At 38.7% G+C, this 20,856-nt stretch overlaps 1 protein-coding gene across 4 annotated transcripts in view; it reads right to left on the bottom strand.

The window, feature by feature from the left end:
- The window catches only part of SYT1 (synaptotagmin 1), a 361,419-nt gene that overhangs the window by 83,330 nt on the left and 257,233 nt on the right, over window positions 1-20,856 (bottom strand). For 3 of the 4 annotated variants that reach the window (XM_086749733.1, XM_086749742.1, XM_086749750.1), the window contains exons 4-5: window positions 14,245-14,429; window positions 1,494-1,616 (exon numbers count right to left, since the gene is read on the bottom strand). In XM_086749733.1, the coding sequence (XP_086605859.1) occupies window positions 1,494-1,616; window positions 14,245-14,429 (308 nt within the window). The remainder of the gene's footprint in view (window positions 1-1,493; window positions 1,617-14,244; window positions 14,430-20,856) is intronic. The other variant, XM_086749757.1, reaches the window with a different exon arrangement.

Genomic DNA, 20,856 nt, shown 5'->3' with positions numbered 1-20,856 from the left:
TCTAAAGAAACTGAAATCCATTTGTCAGAACACATTTGCAGCTTTGCCTTTCCCCCTCTTCAGATCTTCTGCTTCTGAAGGGTCTAATGCTTCACACTGATTTCAAGGGGGATCAGTGTGACTCATCACACGGCCAGGGAATTTGCTCTGGGAGTCAAGGAAAAGCTCCTTTAACCACAGGTTTTTGAAAGGCTTCAGAATTCTTTTTTGGCTCTTTCATTGAAAAACAAGCACTGGTAGTCAGTAGTTAAAAAAACAGGGAAATATTGTGTATTATGTAAAGTCATAGCTGTGTGTAAATACCCTGCTGCTGACATAGAAATTTTTCTTAATTTCTCTTATTTTCTTAGTCTCGCAACAAGTGCACTGCATTCTGTGAATAGCATCAAATAAAGAATCTGAATGTGAAAATAAATCAGAAGTATATATGCAAGTTAATTCAGATGAAGAATAGGAATTAACAGAGATTTAAGTTCAGTAGTCGTTTCTTTCCCTAAATAAAGAAGAATGATGTGGTTTTGACTGAAGTTGTCAAAAAATGAAATGCAGGATATGTGTTCTCAAGTTCACTGAAAGACATGCAGTAGAAGTGAAGAAGTCAGATGTATTGGTGTACTTTGGTCCAACGTTAAGCACAGTGAGTTTTAATGTGAGGCTGTGAATTTGTGTAACTCACAGAAGTAATCCCAACCACAGCAAGAGGCCAGGGAGGGGAATTAAATATGAGCTAGTTCAGGATGTGGCCAAACCTGTTAAGTAGCCTGATTCTACATTTACATCACATTATGGTGTCTATTCCTACTGAAAACTTGGGTAAGTATGCCAAAGTTTGGTCTCACCAGCTTCAGAGTAGGGTACTGAAGGAGTATCAGTCCTTGACTGGAGAGACTCTTCTTGTCCAGCTTTCCTGAATTTTGGGGGATAGACCTTTTTTTATTTGAACTTTTGCTCCAAACTAAAATTTTCCTAGCTAGTACGTGTACTTTCATGGAGGGCAACAGAAACTGTTGCAGCTCGTTAATAAGGCAAAGTGGATGCTTGATGAAGTGCAAAAAAGCTACTCCTGGCAATCTTATCGACTTGCTAAAAGACTCAGAATTAATCAACTTACTTTTATGTCCCTCTCTTTTTCCTCCCATCTTTTGTTTGCTTACATTTTAAGAACCTGAAGGCTGAAGCTATCTTTTACTGTCTGCATGCAGACCTCCATAATACAATGTGGGTTGACATTAATTGTTGACGCCTTAATATAAATTATTAATAACCATTAGATAAAATTGTGTCTTCGATTTTGATTAAAGATGTAATATAAACTCCAAGTACACTGAATACCAATTCAGTAGTATCCCTGTCATGAATCTTCAGTCTTCCTTTCTCCCTTTACTCCATGCAAGCAGTGAGGATTTCAGAATTATCTACCGTAACTAAACGTATTACTTCATTCTCCCTTTGCACACACAGAAGGGGAATGTTACAGGTTGGTTGTTTCAAACCTGATTGTTCTGGAAGTCATAATCCAAAGAATACTGGATTTTCCCTAGTTTCTCCACTTCTTTGGGTTCTTCTTTCTCTTCCCCATCAGTCAGTCCAGTCTCAGCATCATCATCCTTAAGAGCCTAGAGAGAAGGAATGTAATACTCGTAAATAAGGGAAACTCTTAAATACCAGTTTAAAATAGACATGGTCCTCAAATCTTTTTTAAAGCCATTAAAAGCAAGCATGACAGCAGAAATTCAAATATGCAGTTTACGTATATATTTATACTATTCAGGTTGCTCCATAAGGTGTTATCAATCAGCAAGCAAGCAATGGAAGTAGGAAGAAAGCTTCCTGGACTATTACAAGCAAAGACTGTTATAAAACCTGAAAGTAGAAACAAAATATCAACTTGATACCAAAAAAATTCTTCTGGGCTCACATTGGCTCTTAAAGAGGCACAAGGAGGCAAACATGCTATTAAATAAGCAAAGTCATACATTCATTCAACTTAAGAACATCTTGGCAATGTCAAACCTGGTCGTGCATGCTGTGAATTGTTTGCAACCGGCAACATGTTTCTCTAGGATTACTATGACAAAGAGCATGTGCTGTGGATGAGTTCTTCCTACAATCATATGCCAAACATTTTTCATGTTTATTTAGAATGAATATGGATGCAAAGTTTTCACCATGCCACTAGCAAGTGCATGTTTCTCCTTTTCCCTCCCTCCCGAGACCAACTTCCTTTTTATTCATTCTTGCTACAAAGCTTGGCTGAACCAAATTGATTGAAAGTTGTTTTTAGTTTCCTTAGAAAGAAATACAAAAATAAAGAAACACAGAACTGCTTATAGCTTTGTCTATTGCATAAAACCTACTATTTTTAAAGAACATAGCAGTTATCTTAGATTTTATACATAATTAAAATACTAACCGAGGTAATATTTTTTTTTTTTTTTTGCTGTACCAGAAAGCAGAAGTATTTGCACTGTGGAAAAGGGAATTCACACAATTATTAAACCATATGAACCATAACTAACTGTGTAGATCTTATTCCAGCAGATTCTTACCTGAGTAAGAACTGCAAAATGGGCAAAAGTGATGAGATAAATAGTGAAAAATTGTGGAAAATATGAAAATAAAGTTGAGAGTGTGAAAACAAGGAATCAATATTGAGCATCCATCCAGAATTGTTATTTGTATGTTATAGTAAAGAGTATGTTTATCTATAAGAGCCCTAGCTGGATTAAAGTTCCTTCTATACAGAGCGTCTGTTTGCAGAAACAGACTATTAAGTGCAAGAACAAGATTTTGTTATGTTCTTTCTTTTTTTTTTTCACAATGTGAGGTGTTCTGAAGAAACCTACAGCATATATAAACAACAGGTTGCAGCTGGAGCTCTCTATCTAAAGAGACAGCAAGGCTGGAAATTAGCTATACCCACGGGTGATGGTGGGTGGTGAAAGAAAGAATGTGAAAGTATGAACATTCTCACTCAGCCGTGAAGGCAGTGGGGGCCATGCAACAGTTGCGTGGGTGTGGAAAGAGGAAAGATTGATCTCTGAGGTAGAAAATGTTATTTTTCAGAAACGAGTTCTAAATTCAAAAGGTCAGACTCAAAACTGTACAGCATTAAGCAATTATTTCTCTACTTTTTGAAATAAGCTAGAAATTCAGCTGGCATAGCTCAATTGAAATCAATGCAACAACATTGATTTATGCAAGCTGAGGAGCCGGGTTAGTGTTAAATATCTGAATGCTAGTGAATGATGGACTCTTCACTAGGAACATAAATTACAATGTACCTGGGTGAGATCAGTGGGAAAGGTTGACAGTGGATGAGAATCACCTGTGATGCTGGAAAAGAAATACTTTTTGAACTAAATAATTTCTATTTGGGAGGGCTGAACTGCCCGAAATAAAAATTATTTTGAGACATTTTAATCACCAAATTGCTAGTGAGTTCCCTGGCTGTAGTACAACGTTTTTGTTAGTACAACAACAAGCATGACACTCCCAATAGCAACAGGTTCAAATGCAAGATGATGGTGTTGGAGCAAAGCCAGTTTGAGGCACAGTCGCTGCATGGCCATACATGGGACTTTCAGGATATGGGGTGATGTGATTATGCCAAACACCTCGCTTTTGTTGGTAATAAAAATAAGCTTGAGGTTTTGTTATCAAGGGAAAAAAAGAAAAAAAAAAGATGTGACTCAATCCAACCGAAGCAACCACATTTATCTGACCCTGGAGACAACAGGAAGCAATAACTCAGAGTGGGATGTTAACTACAAGACTATTGCTCTGAATCATCTCTCTATTGCCCTAACGCAGGACTCCATCATAGAAGCATGTTAAACAGCTCCAGTATATCACCATTTCAGGAATAATCACTGGACTTTCTGCTGTTCCACTACTTTTGACCTGGATTTTGTTTGAGAAGAACTATCCTATAGCCATTCCTCAGGGATAAAAGGGAGCATGCAAGAAAAACCTTCTATATTAATCTCCAGGTATGGGGAATTTTTAACTATTGTGTCAAGGCAATAGTTACATATCCACATTCTCTAGAAAAATTATATAACCTTCTGCATAGATGATCAATGCAGGAGATGTCAGAGCTGTGAGTAACTCAATGTGAAAAAAATTCTTACTATGACTATGGAAAATATAATGGGAAGCTAATGTCCCTCTTGCAAGGAAATTAATTAATTGCATGGTTGGGAAACTCTTCTCCACAGGTTATGAGAAGCCTATTGGAAAGTGAAAGCCATTTCCCAGGAGAGATGGAAAACATCGCATGTTACTTAAATGAGCTGAGGAGCTGTATGATTCTTCTTGACCTTGACTCAAAAACACTGAAGCACTAAGAGACACTAAGAATGAGATGGTGTTCAGATATGGCCAAGGTCATGGCATGGGGAGAGGGAAGAAATGACAAATTATTATCTCTACAGCAGTCTGTACATAATAGTTTCTACCATCAAGAGAGGTATTTGCTTTCAAACTAGAGGCCAATGCTTCAAGAAGAAGCTGAGTCAAAGGAAGCACAGAAGTTTCTCATGTTTGATGCAGCTGCTGAGTTCTAAAGAGGAAGAAGAATTGGATTGCTTCAAAGTACTTGAAACATCCCGTAGGGATTTTTATTTTGTATTGAGATTCTCTGAAAGATCAATATTTAATGAAACAGCACTGCAACCCTCAATTCATAGCACACTACATCACACTCTATTGGATCTTACTGTTGTACTGCTACAATCAATTAAAATAAGCAGCTATATTTTATTGGCTTTAGAAACAATAAAGTATTTTTAATTATAAACCAGCTTTTTCCTCAAGCCTCTTCAGCTGACACAACTGTGATCACAAAGCCTGGATTTAGATGCACAGGAATATAAGCCTTTCCTTTCTAATATTTATTTTAACTCCATGACATTTTAAATGCCTTTTACGTGGAATACACAACATAAAAATGCATTATTACATTGTGCTGCAGATCAGATTTATTTTTTCTAATTTAGGTTGACTATGAAGTTCACTCAAGTGGTTTCTTCATTTATGTGTAACAGATGCAGAAACACACAACAATGAAACCTCTATATCCTCTACATGTTTGTAAGTATTTGAAAAATGTAGGTTTATATGTAAGCAAGTGTCAAAATGTACAAAGAATGTGTTAATCCAGTACAACCATTAAGAAATCAGCAAGTGGGAAAAGTTATTTTGTGCCAAAGACCTTAACTGAGCCCACACAACATACGTTTTCATAGACCTTGATGACAAAATTAATCTTTGAGCAACCTCTCATGTAATTCTTATTTGAATGAGCTCTGTAACTAGTTCTAACCGAGAGTATAGACATAAATCTATATATGACATTAGGATTTTCTCTTCTGTGTCATATTTAGTTAATAATTTGCAAGCTCATCTACTCTGTAGTGGTTCCTACAACAAACAGGGCTAAGTGACAGCAATCTGGGATCCGCAGGTCAATTTGCTGGTTGTTCCTTCACTTCTGTAACATAATTAAGATTGGTTTTACAGTCCCCTCTTTACCTTTGGGTTGTTAAAGAAAATGCTTAATTTTCAATTTTTTTTTTTTTTTGTAGTTGCACCTTTTGCCTTAAAAAAAGAAAGAAAACCCAAAACTGCTTGTAATTGCAGTTCTGCAAACTCCACACCTTGCAGTGGGTTTTCACATTTCCTGGGCTTCCCCCCTCTCCCATTCCCCGCAGGCGACAAAAGCCTCTGGGCAGTGACACTGCTTCCTGATAACTGTGAACATCCCTTGCTTCCAGCTTAGTTCCACCAAAAGCTCTGCACCTTGTCACTGGGTGTACCCCACTACTATCCACCACAAACCACAAGAGAGATTCCGAGGTTTAGAACAGCTCTACAAACACTTGCATTTAATCCCTCCCAAAACCACGTGTAGAAATCAGGGGGGTCTGGAAGGGATTGAGCGCAGTTGGTCTGCTGGTTGCCTCCACATTCCATGTGTGCAGAAGCTCCAGGAAAGCAAACTGGCAGGAGAATCAGGTTACAAAGCTGCTGGGGGACCTACTGTACCTCCTTGCCTCCTGTACAGCGAGGCAGAGACTGCAATCATGTCTGAGTCACCAGGAGCAAGCAAAGACCCATGAAGGTGTATTTTACACTTTGATTCCAGTCTCAGTTATCTTCCTGTCTCATTGCTAATGCCTAGTTCATGTCACAAGCTTTTCAAAACTGCAGGCAAAGTGTCTTTCACCGCTGTATGTAAAGGAACACTTCATTAACAGACTTTTTAGGGTTCCTTCCATTCATGGGGTGGCCTATGGCTTCACTTTTAAGGAAACAAGTTACCAGTAAGCAAGAAGGAGAGATGCTAGGAAAGAAAACATAACTCTGTCTGCAGCCTGTACGTTTATGTGCTGCACAGTGCACGCCACTGTCCCGAGTTCCATCTCCGCCTGTCCCATCAATCATTCCTTTTGTTCACATAGTGAAGGGGATATTTTTTTCATGTGTGAATGATGCCCAGTCCTCAGGCTTGTGCAATGCCTGCTGAGCTGAACGGAAGAAAACAATATTATTTTGTAACGAGAATGTTCTGTGCCATGTCCAACAATGAATTTATCAGAAAGCCAATTTTTCCTCCACACCTGGGAATGGCTGAATTTCCACTAATGGTGGTGGCACCTCTTATCAGTTTCTTTCACATTCAAGAACACCATAATTCTGACCTGGTCAATTTTTATCCCAGGAGAAAAGCGAAGCTTTTAAAAATTCCTGGCTGATCCCCTATCAGAAAGCAGAAAAACCTGCATTTGTAGCACATTCTCTATCAGAGTCCCTCAGATGGCAAGGCAACATTTCATTCTTTCAGCATCTGCATTCTCTCTGTAAATTAATTTGAAGAGCATGTTGCGCATGGGTTTCCAGTAGCTGAGCCAGGCTTTGGTCATTGTGAAATCCACTTTGCCATTACTGCTGTAAGAGTGTTGGCCTCACACACCAACAGTGGGCCACACCAACACACAAAATGAGCAAGATCCTGCTGTGTTCAGCAGGCGATGCCTTGACATTGCCTCCTTGCTTGTTATCCAGGTTTTAAATGGTCTGCTGGATTATTCAAAAGGCTTGCTTTCTTTAGGAACTCTATGACATGAGGTCATCATGTTCAGCTTAAGAGCTTGTTGAATTGTTTGAGTACTAAAATATCAACTTATTCTGGTGCAATAGAAGAATACAGAAAATGCTGGAGGTGTTAAATGTAAAATATGAATACGTACATTGAAGTTGGAGCTGTTAAACCCCCAAATCTACCTGTTTTTCTTGTAGCCTGGGCTTATTTGCTGAAAAAAGATGCAGCCAATCTCAGCCTGGGGGCCTATTTTGGAAGTTCACCCTGTGGGTCAGGGCTCTACTTTGAAGGCAGGGCCCATGCGCACGAACAAAAAGAAGCGAGCGCTCTCACAAGTACGCAAGTGTGCTCTGCCCCCACTTCCCATATGGCAGTGCTTGGTTGTGAGTAGCCTACTCACAGCAGGCTGTGAGTAGGAGGTAGCTTGAGGCTGCTTGGCCAGTGCATGCTGCTCAATCAATTGTTCTTCATCCTGCCCAAACGAATGGCAGAGGGCCAGAGGGAAGCACGCTTTGGGACAAAGCTGGCTCCTTGACATGGGAAGCCCACTCTGAGTATTACATTTATTTCTGTTTGAAAAATTTGTCATACTATATAATTAGGACTACATCTATTTAACAGTTAAAATTAACCTAAATACAGGCAGACATGATTTATTGCATGCTGCATTGATGTATGGAGAAAAAGTTGGCAAAAAACTGTTCTTTTGGCTCAGATGCTTAAAAAGAGGTAAGATCATCCTCTGACCATCCTCTAAATGGGGCTTTATCAAGTATCTGACATTCTCATGCTTGAAGGTTATTTTGCTATTCATATGTCGTATTCATCATTTCATAAAGAAAAAATGCCTTTGCTTAAAAGTAAACAATTAAATATTCCCAGTAGAGTTTGAAATGTATACCTCATTGATATGAACTGCTGTTCCTGTCGTAGGTTATTCATACCCACTAACTTCAGGCACTTAGTATAAGAGCACAGGTCTCCATATAATCAGTGGATACAGGTAAATGTCTCGAGAGTGTGATTCAGATCACTTAGTTTAGTGAATAATTGCTCACTTCCTAGATACCACTCATAAGGAACCTGCAGACTCTGGTCTTGAATAAAGAATTCAAAATTTGGTCTGTTAATCAAGAGAATGCAAGAAAGAAATGTCCTTGACTATGGAAGCTTCCAGTGGCATGACCTTCACTATAGGAAACAAGACATGTAAGGAAATGAGTAGGATCTATATCTTCATATCATGTTAACAGCACAACAGGTTACAGAAAAAGTAATGAATTATTTTACAGGATATTTTTTTAAAACGGAGGAAAAAGAAATTCAGGAAGCATGCAAAGCAAGTTCCCATGTCTTCTTGGGAGTGACTGAGAGGAAAAGACAGAATGGAAATAAGCCCCAGCCTTGTGGCTTATAGCTGTTGATTCCATATTTTCAGGGTTCTGAACTCTACTATAAATCTCAGTTACAAAATAATTTTGCAGAAACCCTGCAGAACACAAACACTCATCTATAATATTATATCTTCATAAACATGTTATTTTCACATTTTCCAATAAGTTTTATGCACCCTGCAAGCTGCTTTCTGAGGCAGGTGAAAAAAGCAGGACGATTGGTTAACTTTGACATTGAATTAATGTACAAATAAGACTCAAACAATTTTGACTGCCACAGTATTGTTATTTGCCTTGTTTTCTAAGGAAGACTTGTTCCCATTGTTTCTGACTAATTTTCTGCACTGTAACGGCTCTTCAGCACATACTGTCTTTCCGAGTGTGAATCAGGATGTCTCGTTGCACTGTGGATAAATCATGGCGAGCACTAACATCAGCATGGGCTGAAGGTGCCAACAAATGGGAACTGGCATGCCGAGACCAAGACAGGTGGCATCGTGGAATAAATACACTCACTATTCTCTAGCATTCAACTGGGAAAACAATCACACGAGTGAACATCGCAGAAGGAAAGACCACTGCCAGCAAGAGAGCTCCTGTCCTTCAAAAACATTCTCTTGGATTACTTCTGGCAATAAGGGCTTGCATTCCTTCGAGTGAAATCCAGGCTCTCTGGATGTCAGTGTGGATTTTACTGACTTCATTTTGGCTATCGTCTTCATACTGCCAGGGTAACACAAACTACTTTGAAAAATTTGGGGGCACCTAACACTAAAAAGCTTGTTCCCTCAGTATATTGACTACATGAAGGCAAGGGTGTTTACTGTTCAAGAGCTAAAATCGTGGTCTAAGAAAATTATCATACATTGAAGTTTGATTAGGTGCAATTGCAGCTCTCAATATAATATAACTTTATAATGCCCTGATATTTCACTGCTATTAATACATGAACATTAATCAGAATAACCTGACTAGCTACTACATAATGCTGATATAAAAGGAAGGCCTGTGTAAAGGAAAAATGAACATACAGAGAAGCCAGGTGGCTGACTGAAGGCCACAGTAAGTCAGTGGCAGAGTGAGGAACATACTTCTCATACTCTAGTGTGCGACACACACACCTGATCCCAAATCTCCTATTTCACTTAACAGACACATTCATTGTAAGCCAAAAATCTTTCATTAGCGACAGTGTTTCAGCCTGATGCAATGAGAAAGGACGGAGCTATTAAATCTTCTCCGCAAATGCTTTGTGACCTAATAAAATGTTCAGACCACCACAACAATTGTTCTCCAAGCAATAGGGCTAAATTTTAGTAATTTTTCAGTGCCGCTGTTTATGACTGGAATGATTATGTCTATTCCTTTCCTCAGCCCACAGGCTGAGCTTAAGCAAGAGTTCTGTTGTACCAATGCATTACATTCAGACCCAATAAATTCGCACTATTAGAGTGTCTCTGGAGCAGGGTGTTTGGGCCTTTTTGTTTTTCCCTAAAGAAAAAAGCAGTGGGACCCACTAGAGGCATGGCAGAGACTGGAAAGGTATAAAGACAAAAATTGTGATGGGAATATCTTACAAAAACACCAGTGCTAGTTGTCATTCAGTTGCACCAACAGAAATCTGGAGTAAGACCACTTAAAAGAGTTTTGTATGGAGCATTAAGAACTTAAAGCATGGGCAATGTACTGAGATGATGCAAGAGCCCTCAGCAAGTTTCCTGAGGTACCAATCATTTCAGCAACACTTAGGGACTAAGACATTAAAAATACATATTGCTTTCATCTACTTTTGATATTGTGTCACTTACACAAAAAGGAAATAAAATTAGCAAGTTATTTTTACGTGGCTATCAATTTTAAACTTGAGCTTTCTAGTACAGTTTGACTTAATATTTTAACTACAAAAAGAATGACAACCTCTTTTCTTTCACCCCTTCCACTAGCCTCTCCACAAATATATACCCAGCCAAAAAAAAAATACCCAATCAATTTAGTTCAGCCTCTTGATGTGTGTATCAAAGCTACTACATATAAATCTCAGCTGAGGAGCCAGAGCTGTCAGAAGACCGTATGTATCAGAGCTTTAGACTAGGTGCGTCCAAATAGCAAAATAAACCTACCGCAAGTGACAATCCAGTCATGAGACATAACATAGACAAGGAGGACATAGAAGGAAGAAATAAAAATTAAAACATCCACACACAAACATTAGTAAAAACCGTGGAGAAATGACCTTTTTACAGTAGCACATTCATTAACAATTCCTTCTCCTAGAAGGAATCTAATCCTCCCAGTGGCCTGTCACGGAGTTGTATATCCTACTTGAAAAAGTAAGCGTTGCCTGCAATGGAAATCGGTTTCAACACTGAAAACCTAATCTTATTTTCAACTCTTCTCCCACTTTACCTCAACTACATTTGCTCATAATATATATAATTTCATAAATAGTTTCTCATTTGAAGTTGTGTTCAGGTAAGTGGACATTTTGAAGCACAAATATTTTAATAGAGATATTCAACTTTCTGTACTATACAACTATCATGCGTGACTATTGAGCTGACTGAGAATATCAAAAGGATCTTTAACTATGTCAAACTATATGCCTCTATAATGATTTGGCATGGATGTGCAGATCAGCATGAGTACACGTAGGTCAGGAGTTCTCTTCACCAAACAAAACCAGACTAAGATGGAAATTATATTTCCAGAAGCTGATACTTTCAATTTACCAAATGTTACTCACTCCCTTTCATGTTCTGTGTGCCTAGGGAACCAGGATTTTGCAAGATGCCAAGTGCCTATCAACCGCTATGCGCTCTCAGCTGAAGGCAGAAGGTAATTAGCACTTGCAGGGTCAGGCCTAACAATGACTGAACTAAGCTTTTTGGTTTTTTGACAGCATTTCGGATCTTTGGTACAGTATGTTGCCCTTTATAATGGCATTAGATTTACATCTTGATCTTCATTTTTTTTTTAACATTAAAATTTGCTTCTTTAAAGAGCTAAAAGACATTCTTGTTTTTCCCCTTTCTATTTTACGCCAGAGCCTCTGAAGTGGTTCAGTTCTCTTAACTGAAATATTCTACATTTAGCATTGCACTGAGTTCAGGTAGGTATATTAAAATATGTACTGATAATTCACGATTAAACTGTCAGAATAAATGATCAGATACACTGAAAAAAAAAAGAAAAGAAAACCAAAATTTCACAAACTAGGAATTAAGTTGGCAGAAGTTATTGAATGCCAAGGACTTAAGATCTCTACTCTATCAGATTGCTAGGTATGAATTCAAGGGGTTAATTTAAGCAGCCTGGTTTTGAAATCCCAGACAGTGAAGAGGAAGCTTGGCTGGAGAGTTGGTGATGCATTCACTTATTAGAGGTCTGACATTTGCATCAACTGAGAATCTACCCTCCTTAGGTTTAACTGTGCAAAACAAAACCTATTAGTTAAATCTCAAAATATCTGAGCAAAAGTACGTTTAAATAATTGTACAGACTATTTTGAATGGAATAATCTTAAAATATCTATCTGTGCAACATTTCAAAGTTTGAGCTCTCTTTATAGACTAGAGATGCATAATTCAGCTTTTAATCAAATTTTCCCATGAAAAAGATAGAAATGAAACTCAATATTAACTACATAATTTAATTTTGCATTTGAAATATTTACTGTCTAAGAACCCATGGTCATTTATCCAGGTCCTAATGAATATAATTAAAAACATTTAATAATATATTGTAAATACAACAATGGCCTTACACAATATGGAACAAATTCCTCATAAATATAAATCAACAAATTTGTCCTACAACAAAGTATTAGGTTTGTTGTCACTGGTGGAACACACAAACATCTCAAGGAATTTTTACACAAGCATAATCAAACAGGTCTTCCAAATTATTCTTGGTTCAATGGGAGGAGTTGGCTAACAGTAGCCCAGGGTAGCCCGACAACTGATGATCTGATTTTCCATGCATTGCTGAGAGGGAAATATCTCACAATTACTTAATATTAATAGCTTAGAACAAACTCTATAAATCAAATACAGCAAATCTATAAATGCTAAAGTGCTTAAAGAAAAGGGATTTGTTTCACATTCATCATATGGAGAAAACAAAATCAGCATAAAATCTTTTTAAAGGGAGAACTAGAAATTTCTGTTCTGTTGTCTTTTGAGCTCGGCCTCAGTGATCTTCTTAACCTTGGAATAGCTGCATCTATGTTTGTGATTTTGTGTACTGATAAGGTTGTTTTCAGGTGTGAATTTGTCTTGTGTTGGTGTCACGCACTCCAGTACACCAATGTGGCACATGAAACATCTTCTCTCCAGGTGGAACCAAGGCTGAAGCTGCGCACCAGGGCACTATCTAAAGTGTTCCACTTGCAAAGTGGACAGAAGGGTCTCCAGCTGTTTCGCTCTTTGCAGGACTCTGTTAGTTACGGTAAGGCAATCTGAGATGGTTGTAGAGAAATCTGCTTTGTATTGCCTACTAGCATGTAGACACATGAGAACACCTAGGATGGGCAATGGGTGTGAACTTCATTAGCTGTAAGCGTGCAATGTGTACTTACAGTCTGAGAACCAAAACAGATTGTGTCAGATCAAGCCTCGCTCTTTCCTTCATCACTCATGTGATGACAGCATGTATAGCATCACTATAAAATGTTGATACATACATCTTGGAAGTAATGAATTTTGCAAAGGCTTACATTATTGGTGTAGTCTATAGAGTAAAAAAGTTAACTACTGCCTAATGAATCAACATTTTATTAGTGGCTACTGAAATTGAGCAGCATGAACAGGAATAAAACAACTGGATCTTCAGTTAGTTTCTTCCCATACTGCCTATTAAACAAGAACAAAAACTGTCCTCTTGTCTGATAATGGAAATCAGAAATAGTTCTGATAGCTCTGAGGACACATGGATACTTCACATTTATTTCCTCATTCTTCTGCTTATTCTCAACAGTTTGCTCAAAATTAAAACCCTGTTAAAAAAAGCTTTATTTTCTTTCAGGAACCTATTAGTCAAGTCTGTGGCCCTGAGGATTAGGTCCTGCAACCTTCTGCTTCTCTTGCATGAAGCAGATCTGAAGGATAAGTTTTTCTGCCCTTATGAAAATGATGCTGCTCAAAGGGTATTATGCAAATCTTTCCCTCCAAGTTACTCAGTTGACTTACAGCTACAAGTGTGGCCTGTTTTCTTTAATCTCCTCCTCTCTAGCACAAAATGAATTCTCCTAGCTTCACTGTGTTGAATGCCCTTGTTCTCTTCCTTTTTGGTTGTTTTCTCTTGTTTCCATGCTTATTTTTTCTTCTGTACTGTTGTTTCTCTCTCTGCTGAACTTTTATGTAAAAAGAGATTTAGATTTCAGAGCTACTTTTATTTATCATGTACGCTCAGAAATACTGCTAGAAACACCAGGTCCTGGCAAAAATCTTGAAAAAGGACAGTGAAAATTGCGCAATTTGCTTCATTTTTGGAACAACTAAGATGCTCTCAATAAACCTGCCCCTTCCAGATAAGCATTTTTTTTTTCAGCAGAGCAGGAAAATTGACTGCTTTATCAGTGATGCAACACCCAGATTTGTCTTTTGTGATGCCACTGAGAAGATGCTGCCAATCGGTCCCCTCTTCACAGAGCCATTACTGAGGCAACAACCAGAACTTTTTGTAGACACATCAAACAGAAACCTTCAAATGCAACTCCAGAGTTCAAGAAAAGGAGAGGTACGTTACCTGGTCTTTCATGGTTTTCCCTAAATCTTTAACATCTTTCATGTTAATAGCATTCTTCCCTCCCTTCTCCTTTCCCTTCTTCTTGTTCTTCTTTTTAAACAAGCATTTCTTACAGAGACAAAAGCAGCAGGTAAGGATTAATAGGACTGCAACTATGGCTATGGCTATTAAGGCCCAAGGTGGCACTGGAAGAGAAAAAGAAACACACACAAAAAGAACGTGGTAAACTGTTAGTAGGGTTAAATTTAGAAACAAGCACATTTATATCACAGCTAAGCCCTTTTTCAGTCAAAATGCCTTGCAGAAATACCTGAGATCCTTTCTGTAATATCCTGTCATCATCTGCGTATTTTCCCCAGCTGAGCATTTGCACACACACCACCAGTTTAACACATCTATCTATTTACATGCCTGGTGACACATATCAAACTCACTTGCAGCTATTTTGATTAATCAACCATCCGAAAACAATATGTCCAAAATATTTACACTTTGCAAATCCGTAAAATGGTACACACATTTATGCAATTATTTGCTTCTGTCTTTAATCATCTCCTCAACCCACCTGGCATTGTGGCTAAATCAGGTTGAATTGACTGGGAATTTCCCTTTTCCGGAACGGCATCTGATCCAAGCAGTCAGTTTTAATGAACCGCCCTTCTCCTCTGCCCGCTGCTGTACTTGACAGGCTCACAGACTCCTCGCAACAGATGCAGGTCAAGGTCACCAGTAAAAACTGACCAAGGGCAAAGGACTATCCAATCCAAGTAAATTTGCCCTAATGCTAGCAAAGTTTCACACTGTGGCTATATTTCACACAGCTGTATTCTCACCTATACTTTCCTATAAAGAAAAGCATATGTTCTGTTTATTCATTCAGTCCAGGATGCTGGACATGGCTGAAGCATAAATAAGTAACAGAACACACTATGATAAAACGGTCTTCTTAAATATCAGAATTTTTGGGAAAAAGGAACTAAGATGACACTTAAACAGAAGTACTCCGGAAAGGAATTATCTTCATACAAATCAGCTTTAATGACCACGGACCCCCGCATTTATCCAGAACACCTGACAAAACGATAAATTTTGTAAATTGTCATTTTCTAAAAATCTCGAAATGCACTCAGTCTATCAGTTCCACAAGATACTCTTTCAGTGCGTTACCTAAAGGTCTCTAATATGATACAAAGCAAAATTGAAGAGTGAATCAAATTTGACATGTTGACGTCAGTGAATCACAAAAAGGGAATGGACAGTATAAATAGAGAAAACTAAATGCTTAAAGGAGCTAAGCAGAGTGTGAAGCGTGGTCACAGGAACTTCCACTACAAATTACCAGTTTAGGAGGAGGACAAAGCACTTACACCTTACTTACTTTAAATTTAATGATCATATTTCTAACTTTTCTTCAAATGTCCTTGGTGACAGATACAAAAATAATGCAGGAAAATAGTTAAACAAATAATTTTGTGCCTCCAAATGTTCATTAAATGCAGCTGCTACAAAAGGGAAGCTGTATCATATGTAGAACAAATGAGAACTGATTACTAAACAAATGAATGTTAAAAGATAAACAGTGAACAGATTAACAGCTCCTTACGGGATGTATTTTATGTAGCCAGTAGCAGCAATTCTGCAGTTAAAGTTGCATTAGATTTGCACTTATCACGACTTAAAATCTGTATTTCATGCATTAATGATTTCATTTTGTCTTCAAATCTGGTGTGATAAGACTTTGTAGCACAACTGACTCTCCTACAATTTTTTTTTTTTTTATCCAGCACTCACAAATGTAAAATCATCGCCTTCCACAGGCAATGTATGCTCTTCTCAAATTCTAAACTTCACATGTGTACTTAGGCTGTTAGATACTTAGCATCTGAAATGGTATTTACATAACACTAAACTTTATAGATTGTCTAATCTACAGGAGTTATGTCAATACGAAATGGATTCTGTGCCCAAATTTATCAGCTATTTGTTTTGCTGCCTTGTCTGCAGCGCTTGAAGCATGATGCCAGCGAATACGGGGAGCAGCAAGAACATCGGATGGGGTTCTGCCAGCAGAATGGCACTGTCGAAGGAAAGAGAGGAAGGGTACATCCAACACAGGTAAGCTGGGAGAACCAAGGAATTGAGGAGACAGGGAATGTGGGTGTTAATAGGATATATGCATATGCATCCTACAGATAAAAAAAAGCTTGTGTAGGTAGTGAAGTCAGGTGCCTTTGTGCTGAAACTATTGTGTAAAGTGGTATTCTGGCACTGCCGCCTCAGCTCTCTGGAGCATGAACAATGTAGGGTGCCTTGGGGAGCATTTGAAACACTTGCAAATATCTCAGCTTTTTTTTTTTTGTTTATAATACATTGTCTGCTTTCATCTGTTTGTAATTTAATTTCACCCAATAGCTCTTCTGATGCAATTAAATGATCGTCAAATTAATATTCGAGACAGCAAGAATTTAGCAGAATTCGTTATTTACCTCTTCAAATAAAACAGACTTCCTTTTTTATTAAACAAAGAATAAGCAATAATGGAAAAAAATTGGGGTAACCCAAAATCTGGACATTTCCAAAACAACTTCCAACATTCAAGTCTGAAAAAGCAAAAGGAATGGATTTTTTTTTCCCAATAGAAGTGTACTATCTCTGTCAAGGAGATGGCTCATCCAAACCTTGCCACTGACAAAGATTGCCCGATCAGTGGATGTACCTGTTAGATTTAAGACAAGTGAAACTTATAGGTATCACTGGCTTTGAAGCGATGCTTGTTTCCTTTCAAAGGCATTAATTAAATAATTTTAAATGTTAATCATTATGCATAATACATGCTACATAATACAGAGAAGATTTTCCAAAGACTTGGAGAGTTTTCATATTTGTGCTCCCCAATCATGATGCTGCCAGAGGAGCTTGAATTCCAGAAAAAGATAAGCTTTCAAAAACTAGTCTTCTATGAAGTTGTCTCAAGGTGGACAAGCCAGAAAGAAATTACTGAAGTCACTAGTCATTTTGCAAGACTCAAGTCCACAGCCTTTGATTTTTCAGCTCTTTTACCAACTGTGAATATGATCCATAAAAACCTTACCAACAGTATATGAACTTTGTTTTTGCACAATGGCTCACTTTGGAGATTCATATGGGTTAATTCCAGTGGGACTTCACCCATACTTATGCAAGATTTTCAAAGAATTTCATTTTTTCCAATGTTTAAACGGACAACAAAGGGAATCTACAGTTTGAAGACTACCTCCATCTATATTAAACCAATTTGATCAGGTTCAGCAGTGCAGTTTGAAACCTCAGGAGGTCTTAGGACATGACCCATTGCAAAAGAGACCTCTGTAGCAGACTAATCAGGGTTGGTGACATGAAAAACGCAGATCCTGACCAAGCGACTCAACGTGTGAGGGGGCCAGAAGCTTCTTGTACAACTTGTCTTACCCAGTGCCTGCACAAGGGGGTGCTTTGAAACAAGCAATACTTACCTGTGTAATCAAGGAAAAGCTATTGGTTTAAGGCTAATTAACACGTGTGTAAACTTTCTGGTATTTCAGTGCTATTTTCTTTGTTCTGCTCCTGTGGGCAAATACAGAACACTTATTTCGAAGAAGCTGTCATGAATTGCTACACTATTTGGTGATTCTTCGAGGCTCTTAAATCTAGAGAGAATCTGCAGAGTAGCACAGTTAGTAAATAAGATCTTGAATTAGTCTTATTGATCCAATCCAAACAGGATACGCTCTAGACTTTACTCAGAAATGCAGGAATGGAGATGCTCTGTAAAAGGAGAGTGTAGAGAAAAAGAAACATGTAGCTTACTCCTGAGCAACGGCAGGGCACTGAGATCGGAAAGCTTGAGGATTGAGTTGATAATTGAGGCATTTTGGGTACCAATTTTGCATCCTTCACTCATGCGGAACATCAGTCAGACACGAATGCAGCTAAAGGAGTTGTCAGCAGTCTCATCCCTCTCTGTCGCTTCCTACCACTAACGCCACCCAGGGTTGTGTGCATGTTGTGGGTCATTTGATGCATTGGTACCATTTCACAAATACAGCAGCTGTGATGCACTTACATTATCGTTTTAGTTTGGGCTTAGGAGTGCACTTATGAGGCAGATCTCCAGACCTCATCCATATACTATCTTTGGACTCCTGTTGTGCAGTGGCCTGGGAGAGCGTGATAGACCAAATGGGAATATACACTCCCAGAGCTTACCTAATAGTGCTCCAAGTGCAGAAGGCACTTGGCCCATGGGAGCAAACCTTATCCAAAGCATTCGTCCACGAAGTTTGCAATACGGGGCTGGGTCCTCAGAACCAACTGCTTCACTCTGCTGATTTGCTTCTACTGCACTGCACTAAATATAGCTTGTGTCCCAGCCTGTCATTAAATCTTGTTCCACTTAATATGCTAGATTCAAAGGAAAAGATGTATTTCTGAGTTATTTAATTTAAGAGCTACAAATTATGCCCTTTACATAAAGATATCCCTACTTGGCCTTACACAAAATGCCTGCAGAGGTACAGGCCTTGGGTCTAAAACTGACATTCCCATTAGACCGTCTAAAATTATCAAATGCCTCAGAGGAAAAGAGAGTAAGAGGGAAGTCACAAAATGTGTAGCAGCATCGAAGTGTTACAGTTTGTAAAAGAGAGTAAAATCCTCCATCCTAATAATTTTCTTCCCTTTCTGTGTGCAACGTCAGAGGAAATTTTATTTATGTAGAATCCAAAGAGAGGGAAGGTCAAGGAAGAACTGAAGAGAGGAGCTGAATTAAAAAGTGAAGACTTCCGTACCAAAAATGCTGTCCACTGACAACTCCCAACTCAGCAATTAAGCAGTCCCATTTAAACTGTGACCGCAAAGGACTATCAGATGATGGCAGGTTCCATATTATTCTGCAAAGAAGGCCCGTGGCATGTCAGAATTGATAAATATTAATAATCTATGTTTCAGGGGGGGCATGATACTTAACAGCAAACTGCAACTGCCAAATAGTTGTATGTGAAGTGCGTTGCATTCACCTAAAGCTCCGGCAGCCTGAACATGAGACCATTGGCAGTTTTCATTTACTAAACCATAGTTTTATCTTAGGTTTTTGCACTTACAGCATCTAATCAGGAAGCAAACCCCATATATAGCCATATTCAGACTTTCTGCATAGAAACTCCCCAGGGGCCACGTTCTGGGAATCAATTTGACTTTCGTTAGAAGTTACTTAAAGAAAATGTACTGAGAGCAAGGACCCAGGTAATAGATACCACTATTCACAGCAGAAGGAATACAAACGTGATCAATGCCAAGAAAAGGAAATGCTGATACATGGTAAAATGACTTGTAAAAGAGGATGACAAGAACTGCAAATACATACTTACAAATACTGATGATTTAAATACTAGCCTTAAGGCATATACAGCTACATTTCCACCCTAAACACTCTTACGTATGAGCCCCCAACACAAGAAGGACATGGACCAGTTGGAGAAGGTCCAGAGGAGGGCCACGAAGATGATAAAAGGGCTGGAGCACCTCTCTTATGAGGACAGGCTGAGAGAGTTGGGGCTGTTCAGCCTGGAGAAGAGGAGGCTCCGGGGAGACCTGATAGCGGTCTTCCAGTACCTCAAGGGGGCCTACAAGAAAGATGGGGAAAGGCTGTTTAGTAGGGCCTGTTGCAATAGGACGAGGGGTAATGGTTTTAAAATAGAGGGGGGTAGATTTAGATAAGAAATTAGGAAAAAAATTTTTATGATGCTAGTTATAGAACACTGGAACAGGTTGCCCAGAAAGGTGGTGGAGGCCCCATCCCTGGAAACGTTCAAGGCCAGGCTGGATGAGGCTCTGAGCAAGCTGATCTAGTTGAGGATGTCCCTGCTCCTTGCAGGGGGGTTGGACTAGATGACCTTTGAAGGTCCCTTCCAACCCTAACCATTCTATGATTCTATGATTCTATGATTCTTTCTTTAAAAGCATGTTTGCAAAACATTATTTTCACTTTCTTACATTTACCACAGATTTTTTACGTGGATCAAGTTCATGACGCTACCTTTGACCCATTACTAGAAGGAGCCTTTACTAAACATCTTAACGAACGCTCTCATGCTGACATTTCCTTGCCCTTCTCTATTTTTTGAGCATAGGCAGTTGCATAAGACTATCTCTGTGAATAGTTCATGGGAGTTACTGAAGCTTTAACTGAGCTAGGAGATGTCTGTTTTGACAGTGAAAGTTCCCCACATGCAGAACAGTCTGCGGAAGTGCACTGATCAGACGGGCTTCACTCACTGAATATACTCCTGCCTGTAGCTTCTTTGTTAGACATTATCATGCAAACTTCCTATGACTGATCATTCCCGTCTTTGCAAATAAACAGACACTGAATTTAGCAGTAATCCTAGATATCGCTACAAATTTAGCCGAGGTACTTGAGCTGCTTGGGAATCTGATGTCCCTACTGTATGCCCCCAAAGCTAGAAGTCAGAATGTATAAAATAACTAAAATATTTACCTCAAGGCAAACCCACACCTACTATTGGAATTTGCAGGCCATTTATGTTTATTATTGCTGGTATCAGTTTGCCTTTTAGGGCATGTGACAAGTTCTCT

This window comes from Chlamydotis macqueenii, chromosome 1 (assembly GCF_036417535.1).
Source record: "Chlamydotis macqueenii isolate bChlMac1 chromosome 1, bChlMac1.mat, whole genome shotgun sequence".
NCBI lineage: Eukaryota > Metazoa > Chordata > Aves > Otidiformes > Otididae > Chlamydotis > Chlamydotis macqueenii.
Note: the sequence above shows the minus strand (reverse complement) of the source record. Positions and strands in the feature narration are given on the sequence as shown.